This window comes from Motacilla alba, chromosome 3 (assembly GCF_015832195.1).
Source record: "Motacilla alba alba isolate MOTALB_02 chromosome 3, Motacilla_alba_V1.0_pri, whole genome shotgun sequence".
Taxonomy (NCBI): Eukaryota; Metazoa; Chordata; class Aves; order Passeriformes; family Motacillidae; genus Motacilla; species Motacilla alba.
Genome location: NC_052018.1, coordinates 69,569,262 through 69,586,369, shown reverse-complemented (window position 1 = coordinate 69,586,369; position 17,108 = coordinate 69,569,262). Strand labels below are relative to the sequence as shown.

Genomic DNA, 17,108 nt, shown 5'->3' with positions numbered 1-17,108 from the left:
AGCTGGAAACAGTAAGCAAGCTCCTGTTTTACTCAACTAATTCTGCTGTGTAGTCCAGAACAGTTTAAGAGTCTCATCACAGCAGCCACATTTAATTTTTAATCTTTTTTCAAAATTATGAAATACACAGCAGAGCCTGTTACAGAAACTCCAATGCAAAATCAGTGCCTTTCTGACCTCACTCCAGAGCAGTAATGGCAAATAAATCTCCAAACAGCAGCCATTTGTCAGTAGTTTGTAACTTAATACAGCAGCAAAATAAAAAAGGTGTCTGTATGTACAGAGGCTTAAATATTCCTGTGGATATTTAAGCCAGCAGAGCTTTTAAATAGTAATTCTTTGATTGGTTTTGTGATAGAGTAGCGGCATACAAAGTGTGACTTCCATTTTCATATGCAAGGAAAAAAATCCAATACAGCTTTAAGCAAAAGGAGGCATGAAGAAATTAAAAGGTAAACTAAAAATTTATTAGTAGCAAGCCAGTTGGTTTCCCCCACAGCTCCATCGTTATTTTTCACTATTATTATTATATTTTTGCTTAATTCAGTTCAGGCTTTTTTTTTCCTTCTGTTCATTGTCATGGGTTTGTCTAAGCAGTGGATCTCTAAATGCAAGATCAGGATTCCCCTCCAGTAATGAGTTGGAGACTCCTTCTCCCCACCACAAGTGAATATCCAGCTATTGCCTCCCCTCTTCTTTCTCACCACGTCTCTCCACTATCAGAGCAGAAAGGTCAGGATTTAGCACAGAATCCTGCAATCAGGTAGACAGGTCTTGCCCCATGAACATCTCCCAAACCCTCACTTCCATCAGAGTTTCACATCCTGTCAGATGCCTCCCCAAGATCCCGGTTTTCCAATTTCCACCTGTCTTTCTGAGAATCCTGAGAGAATTTGCTTTTCTGCCTCTGCTGCTCAGACAGATTTTCAGTGAGAAGGCAGATGGAAGGAAGGGGAATGTCTCTGCTTTGAGAGCCATCATTTCATCCAAATTCTAGTCGTGCATCCTATGGGAAGGAAGGACTCATGCACACATGTGCAAAGTGATATACATAAGAGTTTCCCACTTCCCATCTTACACTCACCACCTTCAGTTTGACAGACACAAGATGTAGTCCATAAATGGAACTTTCCCACTTGATTTTTAAAATATGGAAGACAAAGGAATCATGAAAGATTCCCTAAAAGAAGAAAGTTGCAAATAAGCCAAAAACATGTTTCTAATTATCTCAAAATGGTTTGATATAAAGATCTGTTTATTACCCAACAATGTGACAGTGTATATACAAATACAGTGTGGAATGTGACATTTACAGGAAATTTAAGTACATCATGCACAGACACTATTGCAATGTTATTTTAATAGTTCCAGAATATTAAGCTGAATAAATATTCCTTGCTTCAAAAATCATTTTTACTTTTACATAAAAATATATAATATTGCACTCTTTACAAGGCCAGCAGTTTTGCATATTGGTTTGTAACAAGTGGAATTCTACTTTATAAAAAAATAAGCCTTTGTGAGCAACACCCCAAAACAGGGAGCACAAAAGCACCCCAAAACCACAATGTTCGTCTTTTTTCTCTTAAACAAAGCACATCACATCAACATGAACCAGGAAGCTTTTCAGTCAGTACTTGGACCTTATATTAACATTTAGACAGAGAAAAATATGACTAAAGCCATCCCATACAATGCTGCTACAATAATATGCAGTTTAAAACTCAATCCATACAGGATGCAGCCACTTGCTTAATTGAACCAGCGATGAGCCTTTGTGTCATGAACTATGAGAACATTTTTCTTAAGTTTTTCTAGTTTGAAAAGTTCTTAAATTGGGAAGTCTCAAGAATTTCTGAAGACTATTTGGAATTTTCAAAAGAAGTGTAAAGATTGCTTGTGTTTGTGTGTACCACCTTCATCACAACCTGACAATTTCATGTGAAGTGTTCTGAAAGCAGATGACCCTTAAACATGAGAAGACACAGCAGTTTGAATGGCAATAGCAGAACATGTCAATGATAAAAAAGCAAAGCAATTTAAAAGGAAAATGTAACTACATCAGACTTGTGTAGCATTCTTGCTTTACCATTTGCATGACTAGTAGGCACTCAGTCATGGTGCCAGGTTTAGAGGTCTTCAAATCCATCAACTGAAATACTAATTTGTCATGTGGCCTAAGATTTCAAATTTGTTAAGCCGTTCACAACAGAGGCTTATTTTTCCCCCCTCATAAAATAGCACCCAGGAATACACAACAAACGTGCAGTGTATCTGTGTGAACCTTTCTGAATAATCTGATGCTTATGAACATTGATTATTCAAGCAGTCAGGTTCAAACATTTTACAGTGTATTGAACCTCAATGACACTAGCACAGGAGCACATCTGTTCCTCCTTTAACACCTCTTTTTAGAGCTCTGGAAGATAAGCTGTGTGTGTACATAATAGATGTTCTGCCACAGAACTGCGATAGCCAACTAGCACAAAATTAGGGAGTTCACGCTGCATTGTGATCTAACCACTGTTTCATGATGCCATGAGGTGTCCATCCATCACTAAGACAAATATTTTATTGTTGTCTGTTGCAAAGACTATTACAGTAACAGAGAAGATGGCAAAAATTACAAATATAAAGACAGCAGAATTTCTATTTTTAGCATTACAATACCATAAGATGGTGCAAAAAGCACCTACTAAGTTCTTTGCTTCTCAAAAAAAGCAATTTTAAGTGGTCGTTGATTTTTAAGTTTTGGATTGCTTATCCCAGAGCTAACCATACCACACTCAACTAATCAGATATACATATGCTGACATTTGAATAGATATTTACAGAACTTGATGCTGCTGATATTTTAAGTACTAAGAGGGGGAATAAGCATAATCAATTTTTTTAAATACTTCTGTCCAAGAAGTGATTTAAAAAAATACCATTGGTGTTTTATATTGCAGCATTGAGCACTTCTTAGTTACTTTGCTGGCATTGGATAATATAACCAGAGCTTCCTGCTGCGCTGGATATGCTTCAAGTTTGTGCATGCACATATGCAATCTTACAACCACCTTAGGCTGCTCTTTTTAAAAAAACCCCACCTACTCAGTCATTCTAGAGACATTCAAAGTACTTCAAAGTCCAGTTAAATAAGAGCTCCTGTAGCCTATATGGATTAAAGTGCATCAGAGACATGAGTTAGCAGCAGGCCCCGCTGTCACCCAGCTGCGTAGCTGCTGAGGAAGGAGTAGAACATGGGCAGCTTCAAGCGCTGCTGGTCCTTGCGGCACCAGGCGATGACATTCCCATCACTGTTCGCCGTGAACAAGTGATGGCCGTCGCAGGAAAACGTAAGGCTGCAAAACAAGGAGACAGTGTATCTTTATACCAAATGTGGCTATTTATAATGCTAGAAGACATGAAAAGCCCATGAGAGTTCAGCCAACAGAGATGAGCTGTCAGGGGAGGCCCAGTGCCTACAGTAACACAGTAATATGTTTGCAAATATCTGCTTATCCACTTGTACCCAAACAGGCTGAACTGCAGCTTTGGCCAGCACTTCAACATCCCCTGCAGTTTAATATTAATTTATTTGCAGTGTCACAGCAAAGGGCAGGATTAGTAGCAAAATCCTACCCTCTTCCCTTCTGTTTCTGAAAGGAAAGATTTTCTGCAACAGAGCCCAGTGCCCTCTGAACTTGCACTGCTGACAAAGGCAGAAACTAAATCCATCAGATTTCATGGCACAGCACAGGACTTTTGTTCAGATGGGCATTTTTTGAGCTGTAACAGGGCTAGCGAAGCCCTTCAGTCATGCCATGAGTAATGTTAGAGAGCATGAAGGTCAGCATCCATTTACTGTTTCATTTGAGCAGGAAACTTTAAATTATTCAATAGCTACTAAATCATTATCTACAAGCTTTGTGAAATATGCTGCTTAAAGGAGGTAAAAAAGGCAATAACTGCTACCAGACAATCTTTTTCATTTCTAAAAAAATGGTAGTTTGGATTTTAAACGGTATTTTAACAACAGTCAAAACTAAATTTTTTAGAGTAATTTGTTACTATGCTGACATTAAGATAAAATTCTGGCATAACTCTAAGACCTTTTGCAGACTATTGTACCACTGGGGATATCAAAGAGTCAATCCTTTGACCACTTTCTGAAAACACTTTGGCACAAGAACTCTACTCATCTAAATCAAGGAGACTGAGAAAACACAAGCACTCCAAAACGGCAACTTCCAGGCTACACTGAGTTTGCCTCTTTCTCCACCATCAGAAAAAATGAAAAAGGCAGTATTTTCATTTAATTTTGAGGAAGAAGCACTGTATATTTAAGTTTATATTCATCTTAACTGGCATAGTTAAGATTACCTCATTTTAACCCAGATTCTGAGGAAAAATATTACATTTAAAAATAAGAGGAGTAGTTATTGTTCAGTTTTCAAGGGAATCCTGCTAATTTCCATCTGCCAGCAGCAGAACATAGTTATTACTGTCATTACCAATCCAGTACACTTGTGCTCACTTTGTTTTCATGAATAATTAGTAGGTTTGCATTGGTCTTTTTAGGTATGGGTGTTTACCTCCTCTTTTCATGTTCAATACTTAAGACTATTTTGTTGTGGTTTTGTTTGTTGGTTGGGGTTTTTTTTCCCTAAAGAAAAAAAAAAATGCATTCATTGTATACTTAAGATCCTTTTACCTTACAATAGGTTTGGCTGACTTCGAAAATGTTATTTCGCGTACCGGCTTCAAATCCCACGTACTCCACAGTCTGAAAGAAAGAACCATTTTTCTTCACACTTGCTTTTACAAATACTTCAGTGATAAACAATCTATTTAGCAACAGCTAAGACTGGGAGCTGAGTAACAGCTTGTCCACCTTCTTTAAAGCCAAATACCAGCATGATGTTTGGCTATATGCTCTCAAACTGTGAGCCCAAGTGCTAGAGCATTTTAATAAAGAAACATTTCAAATGCTTACCTTACAACTCCATTTTCAAGGCCCCCTGCAATCACATTGACAGACACACCTTCAGGCTGGTTAGAGAAAGCAACAGAGCAAATACTTTCCCTGCAGTGCACGTGTCCAACAAGATCACCATTAACTGTCCAAAGTCTCAAATCACTGCCTCCTCCAACTGCAACAGAACATAGCATGGGAGTATTAAGAAAATAAATCTAGATCACAGTTAAGTCGATAATATTTAAATATTCTATGATAAAGAATTCAACTTCTTGAGAGTTCATAAGGTTTAAATGACTGAGTAATGTCTGCAATTACTTCTCTCTCTCTCTCTGAGACAGGAAGCACACAAACCACCAAGCCACTGCAGTGATTTAGAAGCCATCACATCCTATTTATGGAACTGCAGTGATTTAGAAGCCATCACATCCTATTTATGGAACATTTTACTAACAAAGCACTATGTGAATTTAATGACCAATTTTTACGCACTAACACGGAAGGCACTAAGATGGAATTCATACTAGCTATCTAAACAGTCAGTTCTCGTACCTTAGCTTGCATTTTAAGCAAAATACTTGAATAGCAAGCACAGTTCTCTTACCTGGTTATCTGGCATTATTTGATTATATCAATAAACTAACAACCCAATTTCTGTTTTTGTCTTGAAAGGAATTGTCTTGAAACATTGTCAAATTATTTCAAATTATTATTGGAAATATAATGTCCTTTATACTAATTAAAAAATAAAATGCTTTGCAGAAAAAAATTGTTTTGTGAGCTATAGAAATGGAGTTGAAAGTCTCCAAGTAAGTAAAAAATATCTAAATATTAGTTTATTGAAACTGCCACAATAACGTCCCCTTGTCCTTTAATACCCTTTGCTTGTGCTCTGGAATACATGGTACTCCTTCAAAGAATTGTACTTTTGACAAAGTCTCTATCAAAATGAAAGCAGCTAACATCACAAAATGGAAGTCTCCCAGGCACCTTTGAAATTCAAGTCTTTTTATAAAGAGATCAAGCTGTTGGCCTTCATACCTCTACATTACGTTCAAGCACCTGTCTAATCACCTCTGGAGAAATTTGTATGTTATCATGTTAAAAAAAAAGCAAAATGTTGCTCCTGTATGACTGAATGCATCCTCGGATGATTAATACATACTCAGTAACTAATTTAATTACAACTCGCATGATTTATTTCATCTGCAAGTCAAAACAGCTTTCTTGACTGACAAATATACCTGAATCACAAACTGTTGCAATATCACCAGTGGTTTCACTTGCTGAAACTGCAGTCACAGGACTCTTGTGTCCAGCCAGACTCTGGACATAGCATAGCCTGAAGAAAACAAAGGGAACAAGCCTAAATTTCTGACTCAAATGCAAAAAAGGTCCTTTGAGGAAAATCTTAAAAATAGTTACATTAATTTCAATCAACATTTTGCACAATTATGGGATTTTTCATATTCACAATAAAATTTTAGCACCTTTTATGAGAAAAAACAGTAAGGGTTTGACTTCCCAATAAGATACACGCAGAACAAATTCAACTAACTTCAAAGGGCAAAGCTACCCAAGAGTGGGAAAAACCTGTATTTATAAGAAAGCTGTGGGGAAAAGTTACATATATGCTTGTACCTGTTCAAATCCCATATTATGCAGGTTCCATCTTTGCTGACACTGATCATTATACTGTATGGTTTGCATACAAATAAGCTTGTTATTTCTGCTGTGTGTCCATACAGATGGACTTGTGACTCCATTTCTATCTCTGAAGGCTGAAAAACAGCAAGATAAGAAACTCGCATGAAAAAGAAAGCTAATATCTCTTTTTCTAAAAAAATAAGCCTAGTTTAAGTCCTAGATTTCAAAGAACAGTCCCCATTGCTTTTAATTTGAGCATCTATGTTCGTGCTTTATTATGTTTAACACTTTATAATGTGATAAAACATAGCTGCCATTGATGTTCAACTTTTTGCTTCCAGTGCTTTAGCCTCAGCAAATATATTGATGTGATCCAACGAACCAGAACGAAAAACTACTGTAGCTCTGTCTCAATTACACAGCTTGAAGTCAGCTGATTTGTTTTCTGCAAGACTGCTCTTTCCATACAACACTGAAATGACAGTTCTCAATATTTTAGCATCTAGTGAAGACACTTGGAAACATAAAAGAAAAACCCAGCTTGGAAGTTGTCACTCTCCATACAGTAAGTTACTAGGAATTTCTCAAGTTGGTGCCAAGTTCTTCAATGATAAAGTTGGAAAAACATGCAGTAAGTCAAGTTTAAATACAGAAATTGCTAGGTAAAAATTAAAGCAGCAAAATTTAACACCAAACAACACTTTTTATTCAAGTTATATAATTTGAAATGACTCAGACTTCCTGAAAACTGGCTAAATTGAAGGATCTGCTTAATCAGAATGCTAATGCTTTATTTAAGACAACTTGCTGTACAGAGATTAGAATAATCTTGGTAAAGGAAGAGAACAATTTTCTGCTCGTTTCTTCACCCATGTCAGAGCACATCACCTGCATCTTTGTATGAGGGTACAGGATGCCTGCCTATAGCAGGTCTACAAAAAAACCCTTGAAAGTTCAAATAGACAAGTACACATATGTTTAAGTCATAGGTTGTAGAAAATGTACGTTTTTGCACTAAAAGAGACAATCTAATCTAGGTAATACTGCAAAAGGCAGTGCACAGTCTGACAACAGAAAGACTTGCTAGTTTGCTCTTGCTACTGAGCATCTCATCCATCTAAGACATTTTTGAAAGTACCCAGGTGTCATTCTCAGTGACACCTCACACATAAAAATCCTTATTTAATCCTTCCTCAGTTAAGAGGAAAAAAATTATATCAAAATTTTCTATAAGAGCAACAAACAAGACTTGTGTTTTTATGAAGAACTGATTTTGATAACCTTTTTACTGTGGTTCTCCCACTTCCTTTAAAGTGTTTCCTCTTAATCTGCATTTCAACACTTGAACCAAAAGCAGCACCCGCCTTTTGCAGCTTCTCTGTCCTACACCAATAGCAACGGTTTATTGGTTTTTATAGTAAAAACACTGCAACAAGACAAGCTGGAGTTCTAACACCAACTGTATCAAGTTATATTAAGTTCTAATAAGTCATGAAATAGATACTTCTCATGCCTGAAATGTTTTCCCCTTAATTCCCCCCTGCTTTTAGGTGACAAGCCCTAAAATGATATCTAGATATGGGAAAACATGCATTTACATATCCATCTTTTAAACAGCAGCTCTCTGTGCCTACAGCACTTGAGTGGGGAATTGAAATTCTTCCCAGTTTTACCCAAACAGGTCCTCCAAGCACACTCTCTGTTTGCAAGACACCTCTAACAATCAGCAAGTGAAGGCTGAAATGATGTGTACAACCAGACACCTGTGGCTGAGGGCTCATGCAGGTGTGACTCATTGTCAGCACAGATCACAGAGTCAAAGCAGTACTTCACAGGGTTTTCACCATCGTAAGGCAAGGAAAAACAGAGCACCTGAAGCACAACATGGAGCCATTTTTGAATTCTGACAGCATGCCTTCGAGTTCCATACCCAATTAACAACGTGATATCTATTTCATGCCCATGCACTCCATTTATACAAATGTGAAACAGGGCAAAATATTCATGTTTCAAGTACTGCATTATAACAAAGAGTTCACTTTATCGCTGATCAGCTGACAAGATGGATACAGAGCAGACGTCAGGAAGCACATCTGCATTCCCTGTAGCCCTGACTTGGGTAACTGACACAATGACAGGAGCTACAAAATTGTCACAATGTCCCTCTGCCTGGGGCACATAAAACTTGTCAGGGCTGAGAAATTCAGCAAAGATGGTCTCAAAGAACATCATCTGTGCAGATGAACAAAAATCACTTTTTTATAGGAAACCGAAGGAACTCAAGAACCAGAACCGTACTAAGTAGAGTTTCTTTTCAGCTTTGCAGAAAGCAAGCATATTTAATTTCTATTTTAAAAAATAACTGGAATCCAAGTCTCAGTACAGGTTATTTACAAGTTCACTATTCTGGGAAGCAGTTAAGGTGCCTGACTTATGATCCAACTAACTAAAGCTTGCAGGCTTGAAGCTCTGCTTCATTTTCTATACTCAGAGTGCTGCTGAGCTTAGGAAGTATGAGTGGCAGATCACCAGAAACTGGAAGAAAGCAACGGGGGAAAATTTTAAAAATCACTGTGTTTATGCTCTTCCTAGTCTAAGCATCTGCTGTTTGCCACTACTGAAAACAGAAAACTGGGTAGGCATAGCAGATCATGCCAAGGTTTTCTCTACCTCATGCTAACATGGGGATTCAAGGGCATCAGTGAGTACACCACCATATATGTTTGCCAATACCTGTATCTAGGAAATCCCTTTAGTTCAGTTGTTGCTATGGGTAATACTGTAGATACACCTCAAATGAGCTGTTACGAAAGTAGCCTACTCTTTGTTAAAACTATGGAGAATAGAAGTTACTGCTAAACAAAGTACGGAGGATTCAGATGGAAACTTCAAAACTCAGTCAGAATCAGATTTTTAATTTGGAGGTCTATTTATGCTTTCTTTCTATTTATGCCATGTTTATCAGCAAGCGGTATCAAGGGACTTTCTACTACTCTCAGCATTTTCCACTAATAGATTAAGTAATTCAAGTTACTTCCTGCCTTCCCTACTCACAACTTTGCCCCTTGGAGAACATGACAAAGTAAAGAGGCCTGATGGTTAGTATATATACAGTGTCTGAGAATTCATCCAGGCTGTCTGTAGTTTAAGTGCCTTCTGCACTTGAATTATTGTTTACTTTGGGGAATTGCATTCCACAGCTTCACTTAAAGCATTGAAAGGCTCTGTCTCCTTCGCAGAAGTTGCTCCCTAATGCAGAGAGCTTCACTGTGCCAGAGAGCTTCAGTTCCAAGCCCTGTCCTGAACACAGTCAGAGCTGTACATGTTGTGCACTCAGGTGATGAGGGCTGACTAAAAGCTAGCTGTATGTAAACTGCATCTTAAGAAAAACAGGCAAACAAACATGCTGACATGTCAGAGGAGCCTTCAAAATAAATACTAAAAATGCATGTAATTTTTTAGCAATTATCCAGAATATGGCTTTTTCTCATTTTTCCTGTTAAAAAAAAAAGACTGTAATATTGAGTACACAAAATCCTTTATTTATGAATTATTTCCAATGTAACTTACCGTACTGCTGGTGAATCTGTTCATATATGCTGTAATGACACCAGACTTACTACCTGTGAACAGCTGACAACTGTCTGGCACCCAAGCACAACTTGTTACCTTGAAAAGACACAACAAATCCAGGAAAAAAATTAGAACAGAAAAACTAATCTAACTGCTGTTTTCATTATGCCATAGCACTTGGTCAAACTAATTCTTTATTAGTTATCCTATGAAAAGACATGCAAAACAACTCAACTAAAGAAATCCAAGAGCTAAAATATAGCTACTCTAGGTTGTATTTGTTACTATGTCAGAGTAAAGAGGGAGAAACAGAGTAAAGAGGGAGTTTTATGTAGCCTGGAATTCATAGCTAAAAAACAATGCAGACTAGTGCAGACTTCAAGATCATCCACCAAAATCTTTTTGCAAGATCTTACCAGTCACTGGATTGTGACTGAGGTTGTGTAGCTTTCCCTAAAAATCTTCAAGACAATCTTTTCCAAATGGATCCTAAACTGGAGTGGAGTTCTTCTTCCAACATGAAGCACTTAAACTTTTTTTCTGTATTGATTTTTCTTGGGTCAAAACTTAAAACTTTTTTTTATATTCACAGGAAAACAACAAGGAACAAGATAAAACAGTGGAGCCACGAGGAACACATTCCAAAGCCATTAAAAAAGATTAAAAGGAGTTGTGACTGGATGCTCATCTCCAAAAAAGGCTAAAGCAAGAGTACCCCACTGCCAAGTCAAGCCACCACTTAAACTACCAATATTAAATTGAAGAGCAAGACACTGATTTCATTTTACCTGATGGAGCTGTGAGCTCTGTATAAAATTTACTGGAGGTTCACTTTGCTTGCTTTTCAGTCGTAAGATGTTATCGGCATATCCCCAGCTGAGGATCGCTGACCACTGAATGTCAGTGCTGTGCATGCTCCTCACACCTGAAGGGAGGCACACAGGATTGTGTCACGTGCTCAGCAACATTCAACCACTTTAACAGTCAACAACAAAAGTCTCAGGTTCACGTTTTATCACGAGTTAAAATATAACCTCGCCAAAGTTTCAATAGAAGGTATTGTCTGTGACATTCTAAACAAACAGCTTTCAGAGACCAAATGAACATTCCATCTTCTCCAAAGACAATTTGCAACCTGGACAAAACTTTTTTGAAGAAGAGATGCACCTTTTGAGAACAGAGAAAAGGGGCAGACAATACTTCCCACCTAGAGAAACGAGTGCTTGTAACTTCAAGGAGAATGTTACTTTTTTTTTTGACAAATGTGAAGTGATATATTTTTAGAAAGCCTGCACTAGTATATGCCACCAAGAACACAAAAGATTGTGAGAACTTGTTTGTACATTCTCAATAAGAATCCCTCCAAGAAGGTTAACTGAAAGCAGAAGATTCTTCACCTGTGCTTTTTTACTGTTAACTTTTCTCATTGTCTGCCTCTAAAATTTTCCTCCTAAGTTTTCCTTTCTGTTGTCACATGAGTTTTTTCATCTGTTCTTCAGTGCTTGGACCCAATCTGCTGGCAAGTTCTCAAGTTAAATTCTCATGCTTGACTTCAATGAAAAATATGAATTACAGAATGCCTCTATTGTAATTTTGAAACTTATAAGGAAAATCCACCCCCCAGTAAAGATACCACACATGTGGAAGCTGTTAATGGAATTAGAAATTTATCTTTGACAAAAGCAACTGAACTTGGGAAATTTGCTGAAGAACAATAGTAGCATTAGATTTAATTTTTTTATGGCTCATTTCACATCTATTGTGCATATAGAGAATAGAGCACAAATTCTTACCTTGCTCCTTGCTATATATCATCAACAGGCAGAACTTGCTGGACAAACCACAGATAGCCTTAGTTGGTAAAGCCTGGAGAGAGCCAAACCTTTCTCCATGTGGTTGGCTAAAGCAGACAACAGGGTCTGGAGCACTTGGGGAACCAACATATTCTCCCCACTTCAAGCCCTTTATCCATGGTAATGGACTCTAAAACAAGCACAGACAAGGTTCAACTTATAGAACTTTCAGAAAAACAACTTCATTAGTAATGTAGAATGATTCATGCCCGTTTCCTGTAAGCAATCACATGGTAAGGACAGCTGAAGACTTTACTCTAAAACCACTAGAAAGACAAGTTCAAAGCACTTTAGTTCCATCAGTTAAACTGTTAACTTTAAGGTAGTTCTTCTCCTTCTTTAAAGGTGTAGGCTGCAAGCTTCTAGTTCAGGTAGTTTAGTGAAAAATATAGATCTCTAAAACCAAGGATGCAGTTTCTGACTGGACTTCAGGGGAAAAAAGTGCTTGGAGTGAAGAAAGTTTAATTGTCCTACAGGCAGTAAAAAAGCTGAGGATGGAATGGAAGAAAGCACAGTATGTGTTTGCTTGCTATAGGTCAGCACACAGATTCCACAATTCATAATGGAAACTATAAAACTGGTTAACTGAAATGCTTTCCTACATCTATTTACCAAAACCAAGACAAACTCAGATCATAGTTTACACAAAATATCACCAATGCATGAAAGTAATTTTCACTATCACTTCCTAATTTTATGTATTTTCTTTACAGTACAATATAGCAAGTAGCACTTTTAGGAAGAAAATTCTACACCAAGGGTACAGGGTACAACAATTACAGCACACAGATATTAAACCATATTGCAATTGAAAATTACATACTGGATAAATGATTTCTTTAGTGTGTTCTCTGGTTTCTCTGAAAGCAAACTGCACTAGTAATCCCATGGCAGCAGGAAGTTCTCCTTCCATGATAAGCCTGGATCCAGGTCTACTAACATGAGCTGCATGAAACAGCTGGCGGGGCGTTTGTCCATATGTTTTTATCATTGTTTCAAGGGCTCTTCTCTGAACAGGATCTTCAACAGCAGAAACATCCATCCCAAAATAGGTCTATAGGCAAAAAAGAAAGGAGAGGGGCAAGAATGAGCTTGTCAGATTTGTCTTTGGGAACGATTTTGCAACACATACACACAAATTCAGAGGCAGATTATTCAGTTGTTTGCTTAAGGTGTAGACCAGAAGAGATCCCACAATGACTGTGCTGACTAAAGAGCCCTGAGAGCATAACCTTGTCCCCTCCTCTTTAGTGGAATATACTACCACTTTAAGGATTATCATGTGAGCTGCTCCTACTTATGTCCCATGACTAATTTCTTTTGAAGGTTTTCTTTGAGACATTTACCCATCTGTGCAAAACTGGAAGGGTTGCTGACGATAAACAAAAGAATTGAAAAGAGTTGGAGAAGTTTATTTTCTTTACCTCTTTTTAATGAACATATTAAAGCTCTCTTTTGGGGGAGGGAAGGAGAAAGAAACCTCATACTTTAAGAGAGTGGAAATTATTTCCTTCTATTTATCTTTTTCATGCCTCTCCAATAATGCACAACACACTTTTCCTCAGTCACACCCAAGGCCTTGACTTGTCTCTTTAAAAATGATGAATATGCAAACATAATATTTGAAGCTCACAGTACTAACTAAATCAATACTGAAGCCCAAAAAATGTGAAAGAAGGGGACATATTTGCATGGCTACTTGAAAAAGCCATCAATGCCAAACACTGCCATTTTATTAGCTTTCCTAGCCATAGAGCAAACACTAAAACCAGGAAATATTTGAATGCATTTACAGCCAGGACTACCTGCTGAGCAAACCTTGTGATAGTAAGGATTGAAGCTAAAGAATGCAATTCAAGATATCCATGTTGCAATTACACAGTAAAACTCTGCAAGTCTTAACATTAAATGAAGACTTATTTGAAATTAAATTTACTGTAGAGAAAAGTGCTCATTAGAGGGACAGAATACAGGACGTGTATGAAGGAAAACACCATGAGCCGAGGACACACAGAACTATTTCAATCCTATCAAAAGCTGCAGCAGCACCTGCCTAAATTAAAAGCTTTTGAATTAGGCAGAAGCAGATACACACAGTTACAACAATCAGACTACTGCAAGCCACTGCAAACAACTATCCACAAGGTCTAAGCCCCAGATCTGATCATGCCCCATACTTAGCTCAAGGCAAGAAAGAGGAACAAAAATTCACTAAGTCTCACAATACCCACTGGGATCTTACAGTTTAACACTGAAATGGTTAAAGCCTTTTCTTATTCTTATTCATGAGCAAGGCATCTTGTTTCATGCTTGATGTTTCCCAAGGAAGTCAGACCAAACTCTGCCCCATTAAGTTACTAAGGACAATGAACAAACATGCTGCTTAACAAATACTTACTGCAGGATGAAAGACATTAATAGCCTGAACAGAGGCCTTGCCTTTTTGTTTGTAACCAAACACCAAGTCAATCCAGTGACAGATTGTCTGGGAAACATGATCAGACTCCAAAGCCTGACGATGAATCAAGATGAACAGACGAGGATCGTTACGGGCCCAGGGTGGAAGATTGACATGGTTAACTCTGTCACCATTTTGACGCACTCCAAAATCAAAACCTAGAAACAGGGGAGTGAATATTCCAACGTTTTAGTTGACAGTAACTTCAAAAAGGTCTACAGGATTCTACAGACCTCAATGATTACGCATGGTGATTAACAATCAACAAAGCAGCATCATTAACAAGTCCCTCCAAACCATATTCAGCTGTACATTATCATTCAAATGGAAAAATGAGAAACAACAAACTCCTTTGCCCTGCTGACAAAATTAGGGAAAAATCCAGCTTAACTCCTACATAGCAGCTTTTTTAGCACACCCCACAAATTAGTGCCAGATTTCTCCCGTACATCTACTACTTAGTATATTCAGCCAAGGCCTATGAATGTTCTCAGTTTCAACCCATAAGCTCAATCATACAACTCTTTTGGGTATAAAGTTCTGTTGTCCTCTTAATATACCTTCTCTGTTAACTAGAAAGTCGGGAAGGTAGAAAAATTCTGGTATAAGCTCCTTTACGTCAGTCATTGATTCATATGAAGAGAGGCGCCAGGTTGTATTGGTAGAGTGAAAAGTTCTGTCGGGGATGTCAAAACTTTGATCTGTAAAGAAATCCAAACTCAATTGTTACATTGATGATGGACACTAACAGTTGCACATCTGCAACTTCATGTTGTTAACTGCTCTCTAGTTAGCTGAGAACATCTAGAAATCTCTTATCTCAATTGCTATGTGTTACACATTGACTGCAAGTCAAATAGAGGTCAGCTTTTTATGCTACAGAAACTAAGGTATAAGCATGAGATGATCAGCTCTATGGTCTAGTTTGATAATTTCAAGAATGGATCTACTGTTAAAGCATACCAGATTTAATTTTACCAGGCTCAGCTATCTAGAATTGGAAAATCTACACTAAGTAAGGTAACATATAGCATTCCTGGGTTATTAGAACAAAGCCCCAATGTAAAAGGCAAGTAAAAGCAAATGCAACCTTACCTTGATAAGCTAAAAACATTTTAGTAAAAGGTGGCAGCCTAACCAGGAAATGAAGTACAGTTCCACTGTTAGAATAATGAGATCCATAGTGATATGGTTGTACAGGGGGCATTGGATCATCTTCTCGTGCTCCTTTACGGTACTCTTCTTCTAAATACTAGAAAAACAGGAGAATTAAAAGAAAATCATAAACCTTCTCCTTAGATGAATTCCAACAACAAAAATAAGCGCTTGCCTAAATTGTTGAGGAATAAATACTCAAACTTTTCAGAAACATACATTCAAAACTGATCTGGAATCAAATACACTTAAGTGTCTCAAGACACACAGTCACTTTTACAATCCAGTTAGGTATTGAAGTCTTCAGCCAATTTAAATTACCTACTTTCCATTATTTATTACTTTTGCTTTTCCCCACTCCCCCGTCTTGTTTTCTAACATAGCAGTCTCATAGAAAAAACAGTATTTGCAAATAATATAGTAGACCATGGTGACACAGACAAGTTTGAAAGTCCAGATGCAGATGTTTTAATTCCCCAGTATGTTGCTATTTCCTACAGCCTTTAAAACATTTTGAGGAGAAAAAAAATTAAAAAGCACCATTTTCATAGAAGGGCATGTTAAAATAAAGTACTTGAGGGAAAACAGCCTTTCTGTTATCAAACAGAACAAATGGCTACGAATTCCACCAAAGTAATGTCAACAAATCAGCAGTAAATTATCTTCCTGATCTTTAGGGATCTTTAAATGTATACAAGTTCCCATATAAGGTGGTACCCATTTAAATTCCTCAACATTATCAGCCCATATGGATGGGCTAAATTGATTTGACATTTCAGGAAAAAACACAAGTTCCAAGCACGTTATAAAACAATTCCTAGGAAATGTTTCCTGGAAAATACACTGGAAGTAAGAGCTCTGTAGCCACAAAATACTGTATTTGTGGTTTCTTCTTCCCCAATAAATATATGTTATAAAAACTAAAGCCACAGTGTCATTTATACATGGGACAAAGGTAGGAAGAGAAAGTTATCCAAATTACCTTGTAAGTATCCACATAACGATCCTCTTTTTCTTTGGACTGCACAGCTATTGGTTTGACCAGGTTTCTGCAATAAAAGCAGTACTGATATGTTGTAACTTTTATTACAATATTGATTCACATCATTAAGAATAACACCTTTAATATCATGAAAAGGCCAAGGAAAATGTAACACTTTTCAAGAAAGTTCAGAAAATAAAAAAAACCCAAAACTTTCAGTTAGTGCTAAAGGCAAACTCAGATCCACAGCACAATAACAGGCAAGCAAATGCCAAGCACCTCAGCCAAATCAGAGGCCTCCTATAAACGCAAAGACTTAGTGCACACAAATGTTAAATTAGCATAACAGAAATTTATTAGGGTGGGACAATTCACTCAAATCCATCCAGATAAAGACTGTGATTTTGTAATTGGCTAAATAATTTATGATATTATTTCCTTTTCTATTTAATTTTTGCTAATTGGCCTGGAGGTCTG

General features: G+C 37.4%; 1 protein-coding gene across 1 annotated transcript in view; it reads right to left on the bottom strand.

The window, feature by feature from the left end:
- Nucleotides 1-1,237: 1,237 nt before the first annotated feature.
- The window catches only part of LYST (lysosomal trafficking regulator), a 77,556-nt gene continuing 61,685 nt past the window's right edge, over nt 1,238-17,108 (bottom strand). The window contains exons 41-53 of the mRNA XM_038130956.1: nt 16,632-16,698; nt 15,590-15,746; nt 15,055-15,195; nt 14,435-14,652; nt 12,860-13,090; nt 11,977-12,166; nt 10,972-11,108; nt 10,181-10,279; nt 6,605-6,744; nt 6,208-6,305; nt 4,982-5,138; nt 4,700-4,771; nt 1,238-3,347 (exon numbers count right to left, since the gene is read on the bottom strand). Of these exons, the coding sequence (XP_037986884.1) occupies nt 3,209-3,347; nt 4,700-4,771; nt 4,982-5,138; nt 6,208-6,305; nt 6,605-6,744; nt 10,181-10,279; nt 10,972-11,108; nt 11,977-12,166; nt 12,860-13,090; nt 14,435-14,652; nt 15,055-15,195; nt 15,590-15,746; nt 16,632-16,698 (1,846 nt within the window). The 3' untranslated portion in view covers nt 1,238-3,208. The remainder of the gene's footprint in view (nt 3,348-4,699; nt 4,772-4,981; nt 5,139-6,207; nt 6,306-6,604; nt 6,745-10,180; nt 10,280-10,971; nt 11,109-11,976; nt 12,167-12,859; nt 13,091-14,434; nt 14,653-15,054; nt 15,196-15,589; nt 15,747-16,631; nt 16,699-17,108) is intronic.